The sequence below is a fragment of the Coregonus clupeaformis genome, chromosome 1 (assembly GCF_020615455.1).
Source record: "Coregonus clupeaformis isolate EN_2021a chromosome 1, ASM2061545v1, whole genome shotgun sequence".
Lineage (NCBI taxonomy): Eukaryota > Metazoa > Chordata > Actinopteri > Salmoniformes > Salmonidae > Coregonus > Coregonus clupeaformis.
This window is the reverse complement of record NC_059192.1, coordinates 16,026,608-16,044,460: the sequence shown is the minus strand read 5'-3', so window position 1 is coordinate 16,044,460 and position 17,853 is coordinate 16,026,608. Positions and strand designations below refer to the sequence as shown.

Below are 17,853 nucleotides of genomic sequence, written 5' to 3'. Positions count from 1 at the left end.
TGCTAATTGCCTATAATTTCCACCTGTTGTCTATTCCATTTGCACAACAGCATGTGACATTTATTGTCAATCAGTGTTGCTTCCTAAGTGGACAGTTTGATTTCACAGAAGTGTGATTGACTAGGAGTTACATTGTGTTGTTTAAGTGTTCCCTTAATTTTTTTGAGCAGTGTATTATGACTCAAGCCTGAGAACATCTGCATATAGGTTCTGATTGAATAGAGCTTCAAGACCCATAACAGATCAGGCCTGAGGTGTTTGAGAAGTTGAGTGACACAGAGATGAAACCTACGCTATTGTAGTTAATAATACATAAAAGTCTTAAATAGACGTTGTCTGACAAAGAGGAAGAATTATAATTCAAGCCTCATTTTTTATTCTATGAGGATTGAGCGGATGGGTTGAGGGTTGAGTGAGCACCGGGCCGAGTGCATGTGGTGGTTATAGGGCACCTGAGGCGAAACTGTCCAACTGTAGCAAGTCTTTGATCAGGGCAGAACGAGAGATCTCCAAACGAGATTATGTCACTCGAGTCGACGTGTAAACATGACAGGTAACAATAGACTCTGTGTCACGACAGGAGCATGACATAGCTAGAAGGTCATACTTCCTCCTTCACAACACAAAAAGAGAGAGAGAGAGAGGAGAGCGAAAGAGAGCGCGAAGGAGCGCGAGCGAGAGAGAGTACTCCACCCCTCAACCCCATGGCAGTGCTGTGTATCCCATTATGAGAGAAGTTGCTTCTATGCTAGACTCATTCTGGTGTTACTGTATCTTCAACACCCAAAGTGTGTGTATTTCTCAATTTCTGTTTTCCATCTTTATGTCATTGGACTTTTTGAAAAAGTCCAGTGAGTGACACAGCAGTTGACTGCTGCCCTTGGTAATTGAGATGGCCTGTGAGACTGCCGGGGCAGGGGCATGGCTGGGGCTTAGAGGCTGAGACTGGGGCTTCATGGGAACGGCCTATTCATTGCCCTGGGCCAGAGTTGTCATGACCTGCATACTGCCTAACCCCGTCAGACATGGAATCTGCACCAGGCTCAAATTGATGTTTTACAGTGTGACACATTATGAATATTACATCACAGGAGCATAGACAGTGTCAGCACTCAGTCAGTCAGGGCAGAAGGCTTCACTTAGCAGTAAGATAAGTATGGGAGGGGGAGAAAGAGAGAGACAGAGAGAGACATAGAGACAGAGAGAGAGAAAGAGAGAGCGAGAGAGAGACAGCGAGAGAGAGAGACATAGAGAAAGACAGAGAGAGAGAGAGCGAGACTGAGAGAGAGACAGAGACAGAGACAGAGACAGAGAGAGAGAGAGAGAGAGAGAGAGAGAGAGAGAGAGAGAGAGAGAGAGAGAGAGAGAGAGAGAGAGAGAGAGAGAGAGAGAGAGAGAGAGAGATAGAGAGATAGAGAGAAAGAGAAAGAGAAAGAGAGACAGACAAAGCTTTCCTTAATTTTGGGTCAGTCACAGTAGTCAGGTATTCTGCCACTGTGTACTCTCTGGCCCTAAACAGAGAGTACACAGTGGCAGAATACCTGACCACTGTGACTGACCCAAATTAAGGAAAGCTTTGACTATGTACAGACTCAGTGAGCATAGCCTTGCTATTGAGAAAGGCCGCCGTAGGCAGACCTGGCTCTCAAAAGAAGACAGGCTATGTGCACACTGCCCACAAAATGAGGTGGAAACTGAGCTGCACTTCCTAACCTCCTGCCAAATGTATGACCATTTTAGAGACACATATTTCCCTCAGATTACACAGACCCACAAAGAATTCGAAAACAAATCAAATGTTGATAAATCTATTGGGTGAAATACCACAGTGTGCCATCACAACAGCTAGATTTGTGACCTGTTGCCACAAGAAAAGGGTAACCAGTGAAGAATAAACACCAATGTAAATACAACCCATATTTATGTTGATTTATTTTCCCTTTTGTACTTTAACTATTTGCACATCGTTACAACACTGTATATAGCCATAATATGACATTTGAAATGTCTCTATTCTTTTGGAACTTTTGTGAGTGTAATCACTTTTGTTTATTATCTATTTCACTTGCTTTGGCAATGTAAACATATGTTTCCCATGCCAATAAAGGCCTTTGAATTGAATTGAATTGAGAGAGAGAGAGAGACATAGAGAGAAAGAGAGAAAGAGAGAGAAAGAGAGAGAGAGGAAGAAAGAGAGAGAGAGAGAGAAAGAGAGAGAGAGTAAGAAAGAGAGAGTGAGAGAGAAAGAGAGAGAGCGAGAGAGAGAGAGAGAGAGAGAGAGAGCGAGAGCGAGAGCGAGAGCGAGCGAGAGAGAAGGGAGCCTTACAGCCAATAGCTGGTGCTAGTAAATGATTAATACAGAACACAGAGTCAGAAACAAGCACTTAGGGCTAAAACAGACAAAAGAGAATGTGTTTTTTCCTTTTATCGCGTTTCATGTAAAAGAGGCTGACAAAGGGTGGTCACATCACATGGCTTGAGGGGAGGCTGTGATGTTTAATACATGGTCTGCTCTGCAAGTAAACACTCATTTGTGGCGGAGACTAGTCACACATGAAATGCATTTTGCCCAACCAGAATGTAGAGAGGTGGCTTGACAAAGCTTTTACAACCATGAGGTTCAATCCACAATCTGGTTGGGACAAGGAATGTTCGTTCCCCATTCAGTATAAATAAAACAAATACATTAAATAAAAAAAGTTAAACAAAATATAACCTACACAAATCTGAATGTGAATATGTTAATAATACATATATAAAAACAAAAAGGATGAATGTGAACTTTTATTTTATACAGTATGTGTAGAATCCTGAACAGGATAGAGAACAGACACATTTTACATTTACATTTTAGTCATTTAGCAGACGCTTTTATCCAGAGCGACTTACAGTAGTGAGTGCATACATTTTCATACTTTTTCATACTGGTCCCCCGTGGGAATCGAACCCACAACCCTGGCATTGCAAGCGCCATGCTCTACCAACTGAGCTACACGCTGTGTTTTTATGACATCATCACTGTGCGACCCTTTGGCGATTACCTGTGTGGGTGTGTGTGAGTGTGTACCTGTATCTCTGGTAGTCGTCCTCATCCTTGTCCAGGCTGACCAGCTGGTTGGGACAGGCCTCGTTTCCCAGCAGGCTGAGGTACTGCAGCGACGGTGTCGCCTTTGCCAAGTGCTCCAGCAGCGCCTCAATGTCAGTCAGGTGTCAGCGGTCAGAGGTCAAGGAGCCAACACTGTTAATTACATTAGCATTTACCCCAGACCCCCCTCACTTACACACGCACGCACACACACACACACCTCCTCCCTCCCACACACAACACTGTCAAATTCACGACGGCCTTCAGAGGGCCAGTCATAGGCATTGTGTTGTGTGAGGGAGCAGACTGAAATGCTCAATTTAAGGCTCAGAGATTGGCATATATTTGCCTGTTTAGTTCCCTGTATTTTCTCTCTCTCTCTCTTTCCACCCTCCCCTCTCTCTCTTTCTTCTTCTCCGTCTCTCCTACTTCTCCCCCCCTCTCTCCTAGGTGGCCGGGTGCGAAGCATTAAAACATTGACAAAATGATGGATGCCCTGTGGTTCAAACGGTCCGTGATTCCAGAGCCGTAGCTGACGCTAAAAAAAAGTTCCCCCGCAAACGTGGAAAAAAAAGCAACCAGCCTCCCAAACAGGACACATTCATCACTAATACATTCACTTCATTGGAAAATTGTGCCCCAAAGTGTCAAAATACAAGTGCACTAATGCAGTGGTAGAGTGTGTAAAATGGCACAGCTCCACATCAGGATGTGGTCTAATTGGGCCATTAGCATGTGCAGGCCACTTCACAACCTGACTCAGGCTTCAGAGCCGCTGACACGCACTTCAAGAAGCCCCAGTTTTAATGTTGACACGGGAGGGGTGTTTTTGCATCATTACCCTGTAGATGGATCTACTAGGGAGAGGCTACCAGGGGGAAAGAGGACACATAGTTAGGCTGGGTTCTTAACGCTAAGGGAGGAAGTTGAAACATATTTTCCGTCTGATCATAAGTAGTGGTGCAGTGTTTGGGTTTGAGTGTGAGTCCTTACGGTCAAGGTTAACCTGGTTTACTATTCCAATGAGGAAAGTACATGTAGTTGTTAAATTATCGCCTCTGCAATTGCAATAGATACATGTTACTGGCAATTTATATAGCATAAAAGTAATGGCTGCATGTTTTGTTTTCAGGTGGTAAATGTTTGTGTGTCACTCTTTTTTAACATATTCGTGTTATTTTGTTAGGAGGTTTTCAGTTTTTCCCACTACACTGCATATGAGAGTTATTATACTAGTGGTTCATTTGTCAATGTTCATAATTGGTTAAACAACTAATGTATGTTTAAAGTGCTCTTTCTCAAAGCATATGGTAGTTTCAGAAGTTCCTCCCTTTCCCGTTTCTTCCTCAACATATCAACACAGACCCTACTGGCGTTTATCCCTGTCTCCACTAGAGGTCCCCGTGGCTTAGAAACTAGTCTGTGGGGTCTAAGGTACAGTAACAAGACCCACATGCCTTTATAGCACCGCATTTACACTCACTACAAATACACTATTAGAGACTTCCACAGAGTTTTAGAACACAGAGATACAGACTCAAATCAGAGATATAGAAGCTCAACAAACAGCAAAGACACAATGGCTTGTAGCCTATAGCCTTAGCCCATGCTGAAGAATGAGAGGCAGATAGAGAGTGAGTGCTGCTTCGCTTGAAAGGATATTTGGTTCTTATTGAGTGTCAGGGTGTGGAGGGTGGGTAACCTGGGCAACTGGAGGTCGTTTCCGAGCAGATTGTTGTCGATGATCAGTTCTTCCAGCCCAGTGAACGCTTTGAGGCCCGCCAGTGACCTGCAATGATAAGGCGAGAGAGAGAGAGAGAGAGAGAGAGAGAGAGAGAGAGAGAAGAAGAGAAAAATGATACGGCCCTAAAACTGTGCAGACGGCCATTACGTGCAGAAATAAATATTTCTGCCTCCTTCTTTTCACGCGTCGGGAGAGGCAGGGAGAGTTTGGTTAGGGGCCTGTCAGAGGGTTGAATGGCGTGAATTAGTGGTGCTGAGTTCCCCTGGCATGGCCTGGACCCGGGACTCAGTCGCGACGGGCTTCCTTCTACGCTGGCAGGATGAGGGATGGGGGTCACCAGTCAGTAGCCAGGATTCAAAACAAAAGCCTTCAGAAATGCGGCGGGCAGGATGAATTTGTCAATGTCTTGTGCCTGGAGGCGCCCGCTTTGGCCTGACCCTAACCCTCCATTCCCAAGACAAATCACTCTGTCACACTTCACCTTCACTCCCCGGACACAAATTTAACTTGTCATCCATCATCTTCAAACCAGCAGAATACAGAATACGTACTCCGGCAATCACAGACGGAATGGAAAGGGAAACTTTTTTGCAAACTGTGATGGGGGTTGGTTTAAAGGTTTTAACACCAAAGTGTTTTAGTAAACGTTTTTTGGGGGGACTATTTGTATCCCTGTGATGCAATCACACACACACACATTTCTCTTATGCACACAAGCATACAAGCACACACACACAAACACATCACACACTAGGCATAAAGATGATTGAGAACAGTGCTCAGGGTAATGTTGGGGCCTTGCAGAGTTCAAGCCTTGTTGAAGGTGTACAAAGCCAGGTGTGTGTTGTATAAGCAGCGTGATCACTAGAAATAGACTTTGATTTCGGACGTTTGAAAAGGTCGGTGAACTTTGATAGGCTATATGCCTTCCTTGGTGATCACAAAAAAAATAAAAACGATTGCCCAGCACTGGGGACGAACTGCTCAGTTCCACTGCGAAACACGCGCTGCATAATCCACACTACCCACACTGTCATCCCACTATGTGATATGAAGCAATTTTTTGTTGTTTTTGAAATAAAGCAAATTGATTGCACCCAAATTGGACATTTTCATTTATAGGATTCAGATTATATTAAATAAATATAGACCCAAACATTCAACTTGGACCAAACTTCTTCCTAACAATGAGTAAGGCATGAGGAATAAATTTTTTTGGGGGTCAAAAGCCACCCACGGACCCCCCAAGACATGCTAACCTCCCCTGTTATTGTAATGGTGAGAGGTAATCTTGGGGGTATGATCTTTGACCCTACGTAACTTTCTCATTCATCATTATTCACGATTCATTCAGGATTATCCGTAATCATGGTAGCATCCACATTAATGTACAAGTGATTAGAAACATATTCTACTCTTATTTATAATAACAGTGACTCCAAAATGACACAATACATTATTTACCATTCATTTCTATTGGGCACAAAATAATCTGAAATGCAACCAAAACAAACTGCAAATGCATCCACACTTGACGTAGTCATCTACTAAACTTTTGACTACTTAATTTATAAGACTCTTTAGGGGTGTCAATAATACACTCCTACCTTTTTGAAGAAAAAAATATTACTTGTTAAACAAAATCTCTTTCTCTGAACAATAATTATATTAGTATAAAATTATATAATTTTCAAAACAAATGTGTTCAGGCCACATTGTCAGCATGTAATGTTAATGTGCCCATTCATTGACATTTAAACCTGCCAGGACCTGGCTGAGACTGGAACATTCTAATAGGACTATTTTCTGACTCATGACTGTAATTTCTATACTTAATTACAAAAATAAATAAATAAGACACATGCTTTAACCACGAAAATATTATTTCATTTAATGTGAAAAATAGAAAGGTAAACAATGAAGCGATACACACCCTTCTGGTCTATATAACCAGCCTGTAAACACTGCACAGTACTAGGCCCAGTCTCAACTAATACACTCTCTGATTTGGGTAGTGTCACTGTCATTAAACACTGTCTGTGACTTACTCTATGTAAACATAATAATTTTATCATGTCAATCTGCAAATGGATAGCAAGAGCGGGGAGAAAGAGAGAACACATTCAAACTGGCCATAGGGGAAAAGACAAGTCAAACGACAAGGCATGAAGATGAGCAAAGACCTTAGAACATGAGACAGTATTCCTATTGAAATCCCCCCCCGCATACTGTATATACAGTGTGTGTGTGTGTGTGTGTGTGTGTGTTAACGCATGCATACCTGTGTGTGTTTGTATGACACAATAAGGCCTGTAGTCCTTTGGGCTGCATTATTAACGGCTTGGTTAAAAGAAGCCGCATGGCGCAGAGGGAAGGCTTATTAGTTGTTGTTTTCATGTCACCACTGCTGTGTGCACCGGCAGATCTAATCAACTAAATTCACAGCTAGGGGAGAGCAGAACACAGCACGGCACAGCTACCAAACCCCATCCTGCTCTCTCTCTCTCTCTCTCTGTGTGTGTGTGTGTGTGTGTGTGTGTGTGTGTGTGTGTGTGTGTGTGTGTGTGTGTGTGTGTAGGGGGGACACAGTAGGGGGATTGGACTTTAATTGTCTCCAGCTTTCCCTGGCGCTCTCTGCAGATTTCCCTAACACCGACCTTTGGATTCATTACCTTTATAAGAGCCTAGTTTTAATATGGAGTTTGCAGAACTAACAGAGTGAAAGCGGTGCAGTAAAAGTGCTTTAGTTAAAAACATGAGGAGCCCTCTTTTGTTTTTACGAAAACTAATGAGCATAATTGAACTGTGTCCCAAAGCTCCTGTGGCTGGGTAAAATGGAAAATACACACATGTGCACAACATCAACACACTCTCTCACACACACACACACACACACACACACACACACACACACACACACACACACACACACACACAGGAGAAAAAAGGAAAGGAAATGAGATGAAAGGAAAGAGGAGAGAAAGGAGGCCAAACAAGGAGACATGAGAGGAGACAGCAGGCCAGACAAGGAGACAGGAGAGGAGACATACCCGTGACCCAGAGGTACAGACAGAGCTAGATCGATAGTCTAATACTAATGCAGACACATTGATTGATAAACCACCACTGACAGCCCGGCGGAGGGAAGAAAACCCTCTGTGATTATTGGCTTAAAATGTCACTCACTCCTACCAATGGCGTGCGTCCGTCTCATGTCAGATGCCTTTAAGCAACGAATGAGAGGAGGCGGATGGTAGCCTCAGATCTATCTTCTACATCTGTGAGGCAGCCTTGTGTCTTTCCGCTTCTATCGTTCTTTCTTTGTCAGAACAAATCACAGTTGACCTTTTAGTAGTGTTTAGGCCTAGAGGTCAACTGAGGAGTTGGACTTAAAGACAACAGCTATATCCTATCAGCTGAAAAGCCCCCATCTTGAACTAGCAACTACCATACACTGTATAGCTATTCCACAAACCTGATAGCATCCAAATATATCTCAGGGCACTCCTAACGAAGACCAGTCACAACAACAGACAAAGAACAATCCCCATAGTTATAGAGGAAGCTCTGTATTCACTTTAGCAGCTGAAACAATCTGCAGAGAACCAGATAGATATTTTCAGACTTCTGGTCTGCTTGAGTAGGGGGAAAAACCTGGAGAAGAACCTTGAAAAGGCAAGAGGCAAAAGCCTTAGGCCCTGTTTTAACGTTTGATGGCTTGTGTGACTTCAAAGCTATCCTTGGTGGTGGAGATCCTGGAGAAGTAATGTTTTTATTCCAGCAATAAGGCCGCAGACTGGAGAGCGACAGGCAAATTGACACACTGGGCAACAGATACATGTTTGATGAATTGGCCAATACTGGGGCCGTGATGGCCTTCATACGTGCATAATGGACTAGCCGCAGCACACTTCAGATGGCCTGCCATGATAAGGCAGAGTAATGAATGGGAGAAGGGAGTGGGGCTGGGAAAAAGTAGGATCCGGACGGGCTTTAATAAACTTAATAAGAAAAGTGAATGGAGAGAAATGGACAGAGATGTCTGGGAGAGGAAATTGGAAGGACGTGAAACGTCCATCTGTCCATCAGGCTGACAAGTCGATTAGGCTTCATTGGGCGATCACGTCACTCTGGGAGCAATTGGATGTCCTGTGATTAAAGCAGGTAGTACACAGTACAGCAACCAGTACAGTAAGATAGGGCTTTGCTATTGGACAACAGAGCTACACGTCACACCACAACAACAGATCAAATCAAATCCAATTGTATTTGTCACATGCGTCGATTACAACAGGTATAGATAGACCTTACAGTGAAATGCTTACTTACAAGTTCTTTCCCAACGATGCAGAGTTATAGGGCGGCAGGTAGCGTAGTGGGTAAGAGCGTTGTGCCAGTAACCGAAAGGTCGCTGGTTCTAATCCCCGAGCCTCCTAGGTGAAAAATCTGTCGATGTGCCCTTAAGCAAGGCACTTAACCCTAATTGCTCCTGTAAGTCGCTCTGGATAAGAGCGTCTGCTAAAATGTAAATGTAAATAAGAAAAAAACAAAAAACACATTGGAATGAAGCTACCATACCAATTGAGGTAGATATGTACGGTGGGGTCTGAAATGATTGACAGCCTTGATAAAGATTGGGTCGTTCCACCTCAAAAAGCACAAGAAAAAGGATTTCTGAGAAATTAATAAATTGATTGCACACAAGTTGGACATTTTAATTCATAGGGTTCAGATTATATTCAATAAATATAGACCCCAACATCCGACTTGGACCAAACTTCTTCCAAACAATGAGTAAGACATGAGGAATAACATTTTGGGGGGTCAAAAGCCACCCACAGACCCCCCAAGACATGCTAACCTCCCCTGTTATTGTAATGGTGAGAGGTAATCTTGGGGGTATGATCTTTGACCCTATTAAACTTTCTCACTCATCATTATTCACGATTCATTCAGGATGATCCGTAATCATGGTAGCATCCACATTAATGTACAAGTGATTAGAAACATATTCTATTCTTATTTATAATAAAAGTGACTCCAAAATAACACAATACATTATTTACCATTCATTTCTGAAACACAACCAAAACAAACTGCAAATGCATCCAAAAAGTTTGTAGAGTAACACGCTTGATGTAATCATTGAATATGGGACCAAATACTCAACTTTGATTTATAAGAATCTTTAGGGGGTGTCAAATTGTTTTACCCCTACCTTTTTTAGAGAAAAAAATATTACTTGTTAAAAAAAGACAAATTGTTTTAGTATAAAATATTATAATTTCCCAATTTTTTGGAACATACACTATAACTCAGTATTTTTATTATTTATTTTATACAGCCATTATTGCTCATCTTTATCAAGGGTGTCAATACTTTTGGAACGCACTGTACATACAGTACCTGTCAAAAGTTTGGACACACCTACTTGTTCAAGGATTTTTCTTTATTTTTACTATTTTCTACATTGTAGAATAATAGTGAAGACATCAAAACTATGAAATAACACATATGGAATCATGTAGTAACCAAAAAAGTGTTAAACAAATCAAAATATATTTTATATTTGAGATTCTTCAAATAGCCACCCTCTGCCTTGATGACAGCTTTGAACAATCTTGGCATTCTCTCAACCAGCTTCACCTGGAATGATTTTCCAACATTCTTGAAGGAGTTCCCACATATGCTTAGCACTTGTTGGCTGCTTTTCCTTCACTCTGCCGTCCGACTCATCCAAAACCATGTCAATTCGGTTGAGGTCGAGGGATTGTGGATGCCAGGTCATCTGATGCAGCACTCCATCACTCTCCTTCTTGGTAAAATAGCCCTTACACAGCTTGGAGGTGTGTTGGGTCATTGTCCTGTTGAAAAACAAATGATAGTCCCACTAAGCCCAAACCAGATGGGATGGCGTATCGCTGCAGAATGCTGTGGTAGCCACGCTGGTTAAATGTGCCTTGAATTCTAAATAGATCACTGACAGTGTCACCAGCAAAGCACCCCCACACCATAACACCTCCTCCTCCAAGCTTTACGGTGGGAACTACACATGCGGAGATCATCTGTTCACCCACACCACGTCTCACAAAGACACGGTGGTTGGAACCAAAAATCTCCAATTTGGACTCCAGACCAAAGGACACATTTCCCCCGGTCTAACGTCCATTGCTCGTGTTTCTTGGCCCAAGCAGGTCTCTTCTTCTTATTGGTGTCCTTTAGTAGTGGTTTATTTGCAGTAATTCAACCATGAAGGCCTGATTCACACAGTCCCCTCTGAACAGTTGATGTTGAGATGTGTCTGTGACTTGAACTCTGTGAATAATTTATTTGGGCTGCAATTTCTGAGGCTGGTAACGCTAATGAACTTATCCTCTGCAGCAGAGGTAACTCTGGATCTTCCATTCCAGTGGTGGTCCTCATGAGAGCCAGTTTCATCAAACCGCTTGATTGTTTTTGCGACTGCACTTGAAGAAACTTTCAAAGTTCTTGAAATGTTCCATATTGACTGACCTTCATGTCTTAAAGTAATGATAGACTGTCGTTTCTCTTTGCTTATTTGAGCTGTTCTTGACATAATATGGACTTGGTCTTTTACCAAATAAGGCTGTCTTCTGTATACCCCCCCTACCTTGTCACACCACAACTGATTGGCTCAAACGCATTAAGAAGGAAAGAAATTCCACAAATTATATTTTAAGAAGGCACACCTGTGAATTGAAATGCATTCCAGGTGACTACCTCATGAAGCTGGTTGAGAGAATGCCAAGAGTGTGCAAAGCTGTCATCAAGGCAAAGGGTGGCTATTTGAATCATCTCAAATATAAAATATATTTTGATTTGTTTAACACTTTTTTGGTTACTACATGATTCCATGTGTTATTTCATAGTTTGATATATTCACTATTATTCTACAATGTAAAAAATTGTACAAATAAAGAAAAACCATTGAATGAGTATGTGTGTCCAAACTTTTGACTGGTACTGTATAGGCAGGGGTAAAGTGACTTGGTATCAAGATATATAATACTAAAAGTAAAAAGAAGTAGCAACAGTGTATATGGTTGGTATGTGTGTGTGGCGTCAGTACGCGTGAGTGTGTTATGGGTGTGTGTTCGTATGTGTATTTGTGTGTGGATAGAGACCTGTGAGTGTGTCTATAGCCAGTGCAGGTAGAGTCAATGCACAGGCTATATCCACACTCTAAAAAAACAAGTCCAATGAGATGAACAATGTGGTATGTATATGTCCTGAACACCCATCACAACCCGCTTAATCCCATCCAAACGCTTACACCTCCTCCCATACACACCCCCTACCATACAACCCCCCTCCCATAAAGACACACACACACACACACTCACAAGTACACTGCAGGCAGGTTTCAGCTCACTACAGTGCTGTGGTGGTGCTGTATCACCCTGTCATTATCTTTCTCCATTACCCCCAGTGCCCCCCCAGCTGGCAGTCATTTAAAGATCACACGTCCAGGACACACATATAGCTCTCCCCTCCCTCGCCATCCATGACAATTCCCACGTTAGAGGATTACACGTTGTTCCCTACCCATGCTGCTGTAAATGACTACTAATGAGGAGGCTAATCATTAAGGTACATGTGGAGAGGGAGGGTAAATTCTTCCTAAACGTGTTTTATGTGTTTAATCTGCTTTGAAAAGGACATGGTTGGTGTCTGTTGATGCCATACCTGTAAAAGGCATTACTAACTACAGACCCTGATTAGAGGGGAGAGGGGTTCAGACGGAAGTTGATGCAGGGTTACATCATATGTAAACAAAAGAGATTAAATTGTATACATAGCACATTGTCTAACATTCCTGTTAAAGCTGAAATAGCCTACACATTAATAATTTCACTAGGTCAACGTCAATTGAACCTCAACAGGTTTGTTTATAACACTTGAAATTATAGGGTATTCAAAAAAAGAAACACTACTAACATGTCATTTTTTCATTGGTCCAAAAGTGTACTGTCATAGCTAAATTCCCAACCTGGCTCCATTCCATCATGGCCACTTTATCATCCCCCTTCATTCCTAATTGGCATAGATCACTCCTCACCTCTCCACCTGATAGCTGATGTGTGGTGATCGTTCTGGCACAAAAATGGTCGCCGTGCTTCACCCAGGTGGGTGCTACACATTGGTGGTGGATGAGGTGAGCTAATTCAGAGGCTTTCCTCAACTGGCCTAGACTAGCTTGCTTACTTGACAGACAGATATCAATGTGTATCTACTGATGGTGTTAAATCAGGTTTTCTGGACATAACGAAAGGTGTCCCTGGGTCCAGTGCTTTTTACTATAGATATTAACAATGTTGGTTTGTGTGTAAAAAAAAGTAACCTGCACCTGTATGCGGACGATACTGTTGTGTATGCTATTGCCCCCACTGTTGACCATGCTCTATCGGAACTACAGTCTGCTTTCATTGTTTTACAGAAAACCTTTATTGACCTTAAATGAGTATTGAATGCTGGTAAAAACTAAGTATACGTTGTTTTCCAGAGTGCATAAAAATGACGCTAATTATTTCAGCATTGGTACTTTGGATGATGCCCACATTGATTGTGTTCCTGCTTACAAATATCTGGGCATCTGGATAGACGATAAGATGTCTTTTAAAAAACATATTGATGAGTTAGTTAAGAAGCTGAGGACAAATATGGGCTTCTTCTATAGAAACAGGTCCTACCTATCACTAAATAGTAGAATGCAGATCATTCAGTCAACGTTTCTTCCGCTCCTAGACTATAGTGACTATTTGCACTCATCAGAAAGTAGGTTGGCCCTCTTTAATATTGCGTAAGTCAAAACACTGCATTTTATTCATTTATAAAGCCCTATTGCGAAAACTCCCACATTACCTGACATCTTTACTTACCCATAGAAATACTAGTTACCATACCCACTCACAGGGATGGCTAACTCTGGCAATTCTGTCTGTTGCTACAGACTTAGGAAAAACAGCTTGTAATTCCTATATACCCCATGCATGGAACAATCTTCAAAGTTCCTTTAAACTAGATACATTGGTGCCTCACGGACTGTTCAAAATGTTGATCGAGGAGCTCTGCTGAGGAAAGTGATTGTTTTTCTTGAGTGTCTGTATTTTTGTATTGTCTTGTATTTTTAAAAATTTGTGAAATGGTCAAATGCAGGGTTCCCTTGTGAAAGAGACCTTGGCCTCAATGGGATTCCCTGTTAAAATAAAGGTAAGCTAACAATGAAAAGGTTCTGTGGTGAATGTGTTTCCTGGAGGCCGGACGAGTCTCCATCCCGACGCCAGCGGAGTTAGCAAGGTACTTTGGTCAACTCGGGATAACCGGTACCACAAAAGTGGCTCACCTTTTAGCCAGGTACATTTCTATGGCAACGAATGCTTCAGAACTAACCAACTCCGGGGCAGGTTAACTCAGGGTTAACTCCATATATATGCACTGCCTAGGCTGCACAATTGCCCCTTTCTGGGATAAATCAACTATTTTGAATTGCATTCAACTAGGCGGCCCGGCCTATACTTGCATTGCTATGCTGGTGCTAGCCAACTGTCGCTATCCTTTCAGCACCATTGCACGATCGACTACTGTGGCTCTTTTTATCAATGAGTATGCCTATTACTTACCTGCTGAAATTGGCAGGTGATGAGTTTGTTGATGATGTAGATAGGGTGCAGCAAGTGATAGGAGCCTGTCGTATGTTGCCGCTGGCATTCGTAGGTAACAGGAAAACAGTATGTGACCATCTGCTCTCATCTCCCTAACGAGAGTGTGGTATTGTCCACGTTGTTGTCTCTTACCGTTTACTTCCCTTAAGGCTCGTACAGAACGTGGATCTAGCGTTCATCTGCCGGTTGTTCAGAGCGCTGTGTTTTACAGACCACCCGCTGTAGACGTCTGGCTGCTGACATTTTCACCCGATTCTACATGTAAAATCGGTGCGCACTCAGTTCTCAAATTACGGCCGGCACTCTGTTCAGAGGTGCTCAGCACTCTCAGCCAGCAAACACTACTGGTGCACCTGAACCCTTAAGTAACTTATCCTCTGCCTAAAAAAGACTAGGAGCAAAGCAGCCTCCATGTTTGCTCGTTTATGCGAAGGATAGAATGCCATTCACTGTCACGTGACAATAGAATGCTCATGATGTCGTTCTTGTGTTTATAATTTTGCTAACTACAACGACCAAGTTTGATCTCGGACGACAATAAAATGTTAATGATGTACCTGCGACAACTGTCTACAGACATGTTGATAGAGGGACTATAAGCCAGCCTTTAGACAAACACACAATATCTAATATTTCAGATTTGAGAATGTGGTTAGAAAATTATTTGGTTAGTGCGAAAGTCATATCGGTTTGTGTGTTTGAGTTATAGACTCTCTGCCATGGCTCTCTGCTCTCTGGGGTGAGAGTATGTGTATATTCGGTTAATATTCTTTCCCATGTCATTATAGCTGGTAGTAGAGCTGACAGTCCAGTGAATCAGACAGGGACTGATCCTCTCCCTTCATGGTGCCCACTTCAAAGCCACTGCTCTGTGGTCAGATTGGCCTGGAATTGGGTCTCCCCTCACATATATCTTCCCTCCCTTATAACTGATCCTGGATCAGCTTGGCCCAGGGATAAGGACGAGTCTGAGATAAGGTTGACCTAATAAGCCAGGTTTGACCCTTGCAGAAATTAAAGGTCCACCACTGACTGACCTGGTTGGGAGGCTGTCTGTCTGTTAGGGATGTCAGCCCTTTGAACTAGTTCACTGTATTATGATGGGAGATACAGTATAAGTTACTACACTGACTCCAAGTTGACAAAACACAATATTAGTTAGGCTTTTATAAGATTAGAGTCACAACTACTAATCAGAGAAAACAGTATAATTTGACCCTGTAAGTGAATCTATTCTATTAGGCCTGGAGAAACCACATGTTGTATCGTCTCTATGCCTGCAGCGCAGCAATGTTTCTTGTGAATGTTAGTATAGAATGATTAGTTGTCTCCTCATATGGCAAATGCTCTTATCCCTCTGTGAGACTGAACTGAAAATCTATTCTCAGATGCAATTTTTGTCATTTTGTAGCTATATCACTGCTGCACACACACACACACACAAACGCATGCGCATACACACCAAAACCAATGCTTCCTCCATGGCTCTGTCAGTTTGCCCCCATGATTACAGTATTCATCATTACGTTCACCTAAAAGCAAATAATCACAAGAGGCCTATCACTGCATGGCAGATGATCGATGGGCTTTGATGGACGACCCAGCCATGTCCATTCATGCATTATGATTGACTCCTTCTATATGATGGACCACACGAAAGCTTTTCATCATAGTGAAAGACACATGCACATATAGACACGCATGCATGCAAGCACCCAGGTGTGCGCACACACATACACACACAGGCATGCAAACACAAATACACATATATACAGTGCATTCGGAAAGTATTCAGACCCCTTGACTTTTTCCACATTTTGTTATGTTACAGCCTTATTCTAAAATGGATTAAAATGTTATTTTCCCTCATCAAACTACACACAATACCCCATAATGACAAAGCAAAAACAGGTTTAGACATTTTTGCAAATGTATAAACCAAAAAAACCCGGAAATATCATATTTACGTAAGTACTCAGACCCTTTTCTCAGTACTTTATTGAAGCATCTTCGGCAGCAATTACAGCCTTGAGTTTTCTTGGGTATGACGCTACAAGCTTGGCACACATTTGGGGAGTTTCTCCCATTCTTCTCTGCAGATCCTCTCAAGCTCTGTCAGGTTGGATGGGGAGCGTCGCTGCACAGCTATTTTCAGGTCTCTCCAGAGATGTTTGATCGGGTTCAAGTCCGGACTCTGGCTGGGCCACCAAGGACATTCAGAGACTTGTCCCGAAGCCACTGCTGCGTTGTCTTGGCTGTGTGCTTAGGGTCGTTGTCCTGTTGGAAGGTGAACCGTCGCCCCAGTCTGAGGTCCTGAGTGCTCTGGAGCAGGTTTTCATCAAGGATCTCTCTGTACTTTACTCTGTTCATCTTTCCCTCGATCCTGACTAGTATCCCAGTCCCTGCTGCTGAAAAACATCCCCACAGCATGATGCTGCCACCATCATGCTTCACCGTAGGGATGGTGCCAGGTTTCCTCCAGACGTGATGCTTAGCATTCAGGCCAAAGAGTTCAATCTTGGTTTCATCAAACCAGAGAATCTTGTTTCATGGCTTGAGAGTCTTTAGGTGCCTTTTGGCAAACTCAATGCGGGCTGTCATGTGCCTTTTACTGAGGTGTGGCTTCCGTCTGGCCACTCTACCATAAAGGCCTGATTGGTGGAGTGCTGCAGAGATGGTTGTCCTCCTGGAAGGTTCTCCCATCTCCACAGAGGGACTCTGGAGCTCTGTCAGAGTGACCATCGGGTTCTTGGTCACCTCCCTGACCAAGGCCCTTTTCCCCCGATTGCTCAGTTTGGCCGGGCGGCCAGCTCTAAGAAAAGTATTGGTTGTTACAAACTTCTTCCATTTAAGAATGATGGAGGCCACTGTGTTGTTGGGGACCTTCAATGTTGCAGAAATGTTTTGGTACCCTTCCCCAGATCTGTGCCTCGACATAATTCTGTCTCGGAGCTCTATAGACAATTCCTTCGACCTCATGGCTTGGTTTTTGCTCTGACATGCACTGTCAACTGTTTCTTTCCAAATCTGTCCAATCAATTGAATTTACCACAGGTGGACTCCAATCTCAAGGATGATCAATGGAAACAGGATGCACCTAAGCTCAATTCCGAGTCTCATGGCAAAGGGCCTGAATACTTATGTAAATAAGGTATTTCTGTTTTTATTTTTTTAATACATTTGTAAAAATGTATAAAAACCTGTTTTCGCTTTGTCATTATGGGGTATTGTGTGTAGATTGATGAGGAAAATGTTTTATTTAATCAATTTTAGAATAAGGCTTGGAAAAAGTCAAGGGGTCTGAATACTTTCCAAATGCACTGTATAAGCACAAATACATA

The 17,853-nt window shown here is 42.6% G+C and overlaps 1 protein-coding gene across 1 annotated transcript in view; it reads right to left on the bottom strand.

Annotated features, from left to right (window-relative positions):
- Nucleotides 1-17,853, bottom strand: part of LOC121574311 (leucine-rich melanocyte differentiation-associated protein-like) — a 383,827-nt gene that overhangs the window by 126,506 nt on the left and 239,468 nt on the right. The window contains exons 3-4 of the mRNA XM_041886926.2: nucleotides 4,748-4,874; nucleotides 3,068-3,207 (exon numbers count right to left, since the gene is read on the bottom strand). Coding sequence (XP_041742860.1) covers nucleotides 3,068-3,207; nucleotides 4,748-4,874 — 267 coding nt within the window. The remainder of the gene's footprint in view (nucleotides 1-3,067; nucleotides 3,208-4,747; nucleotides 4,875-17,853) is intronic.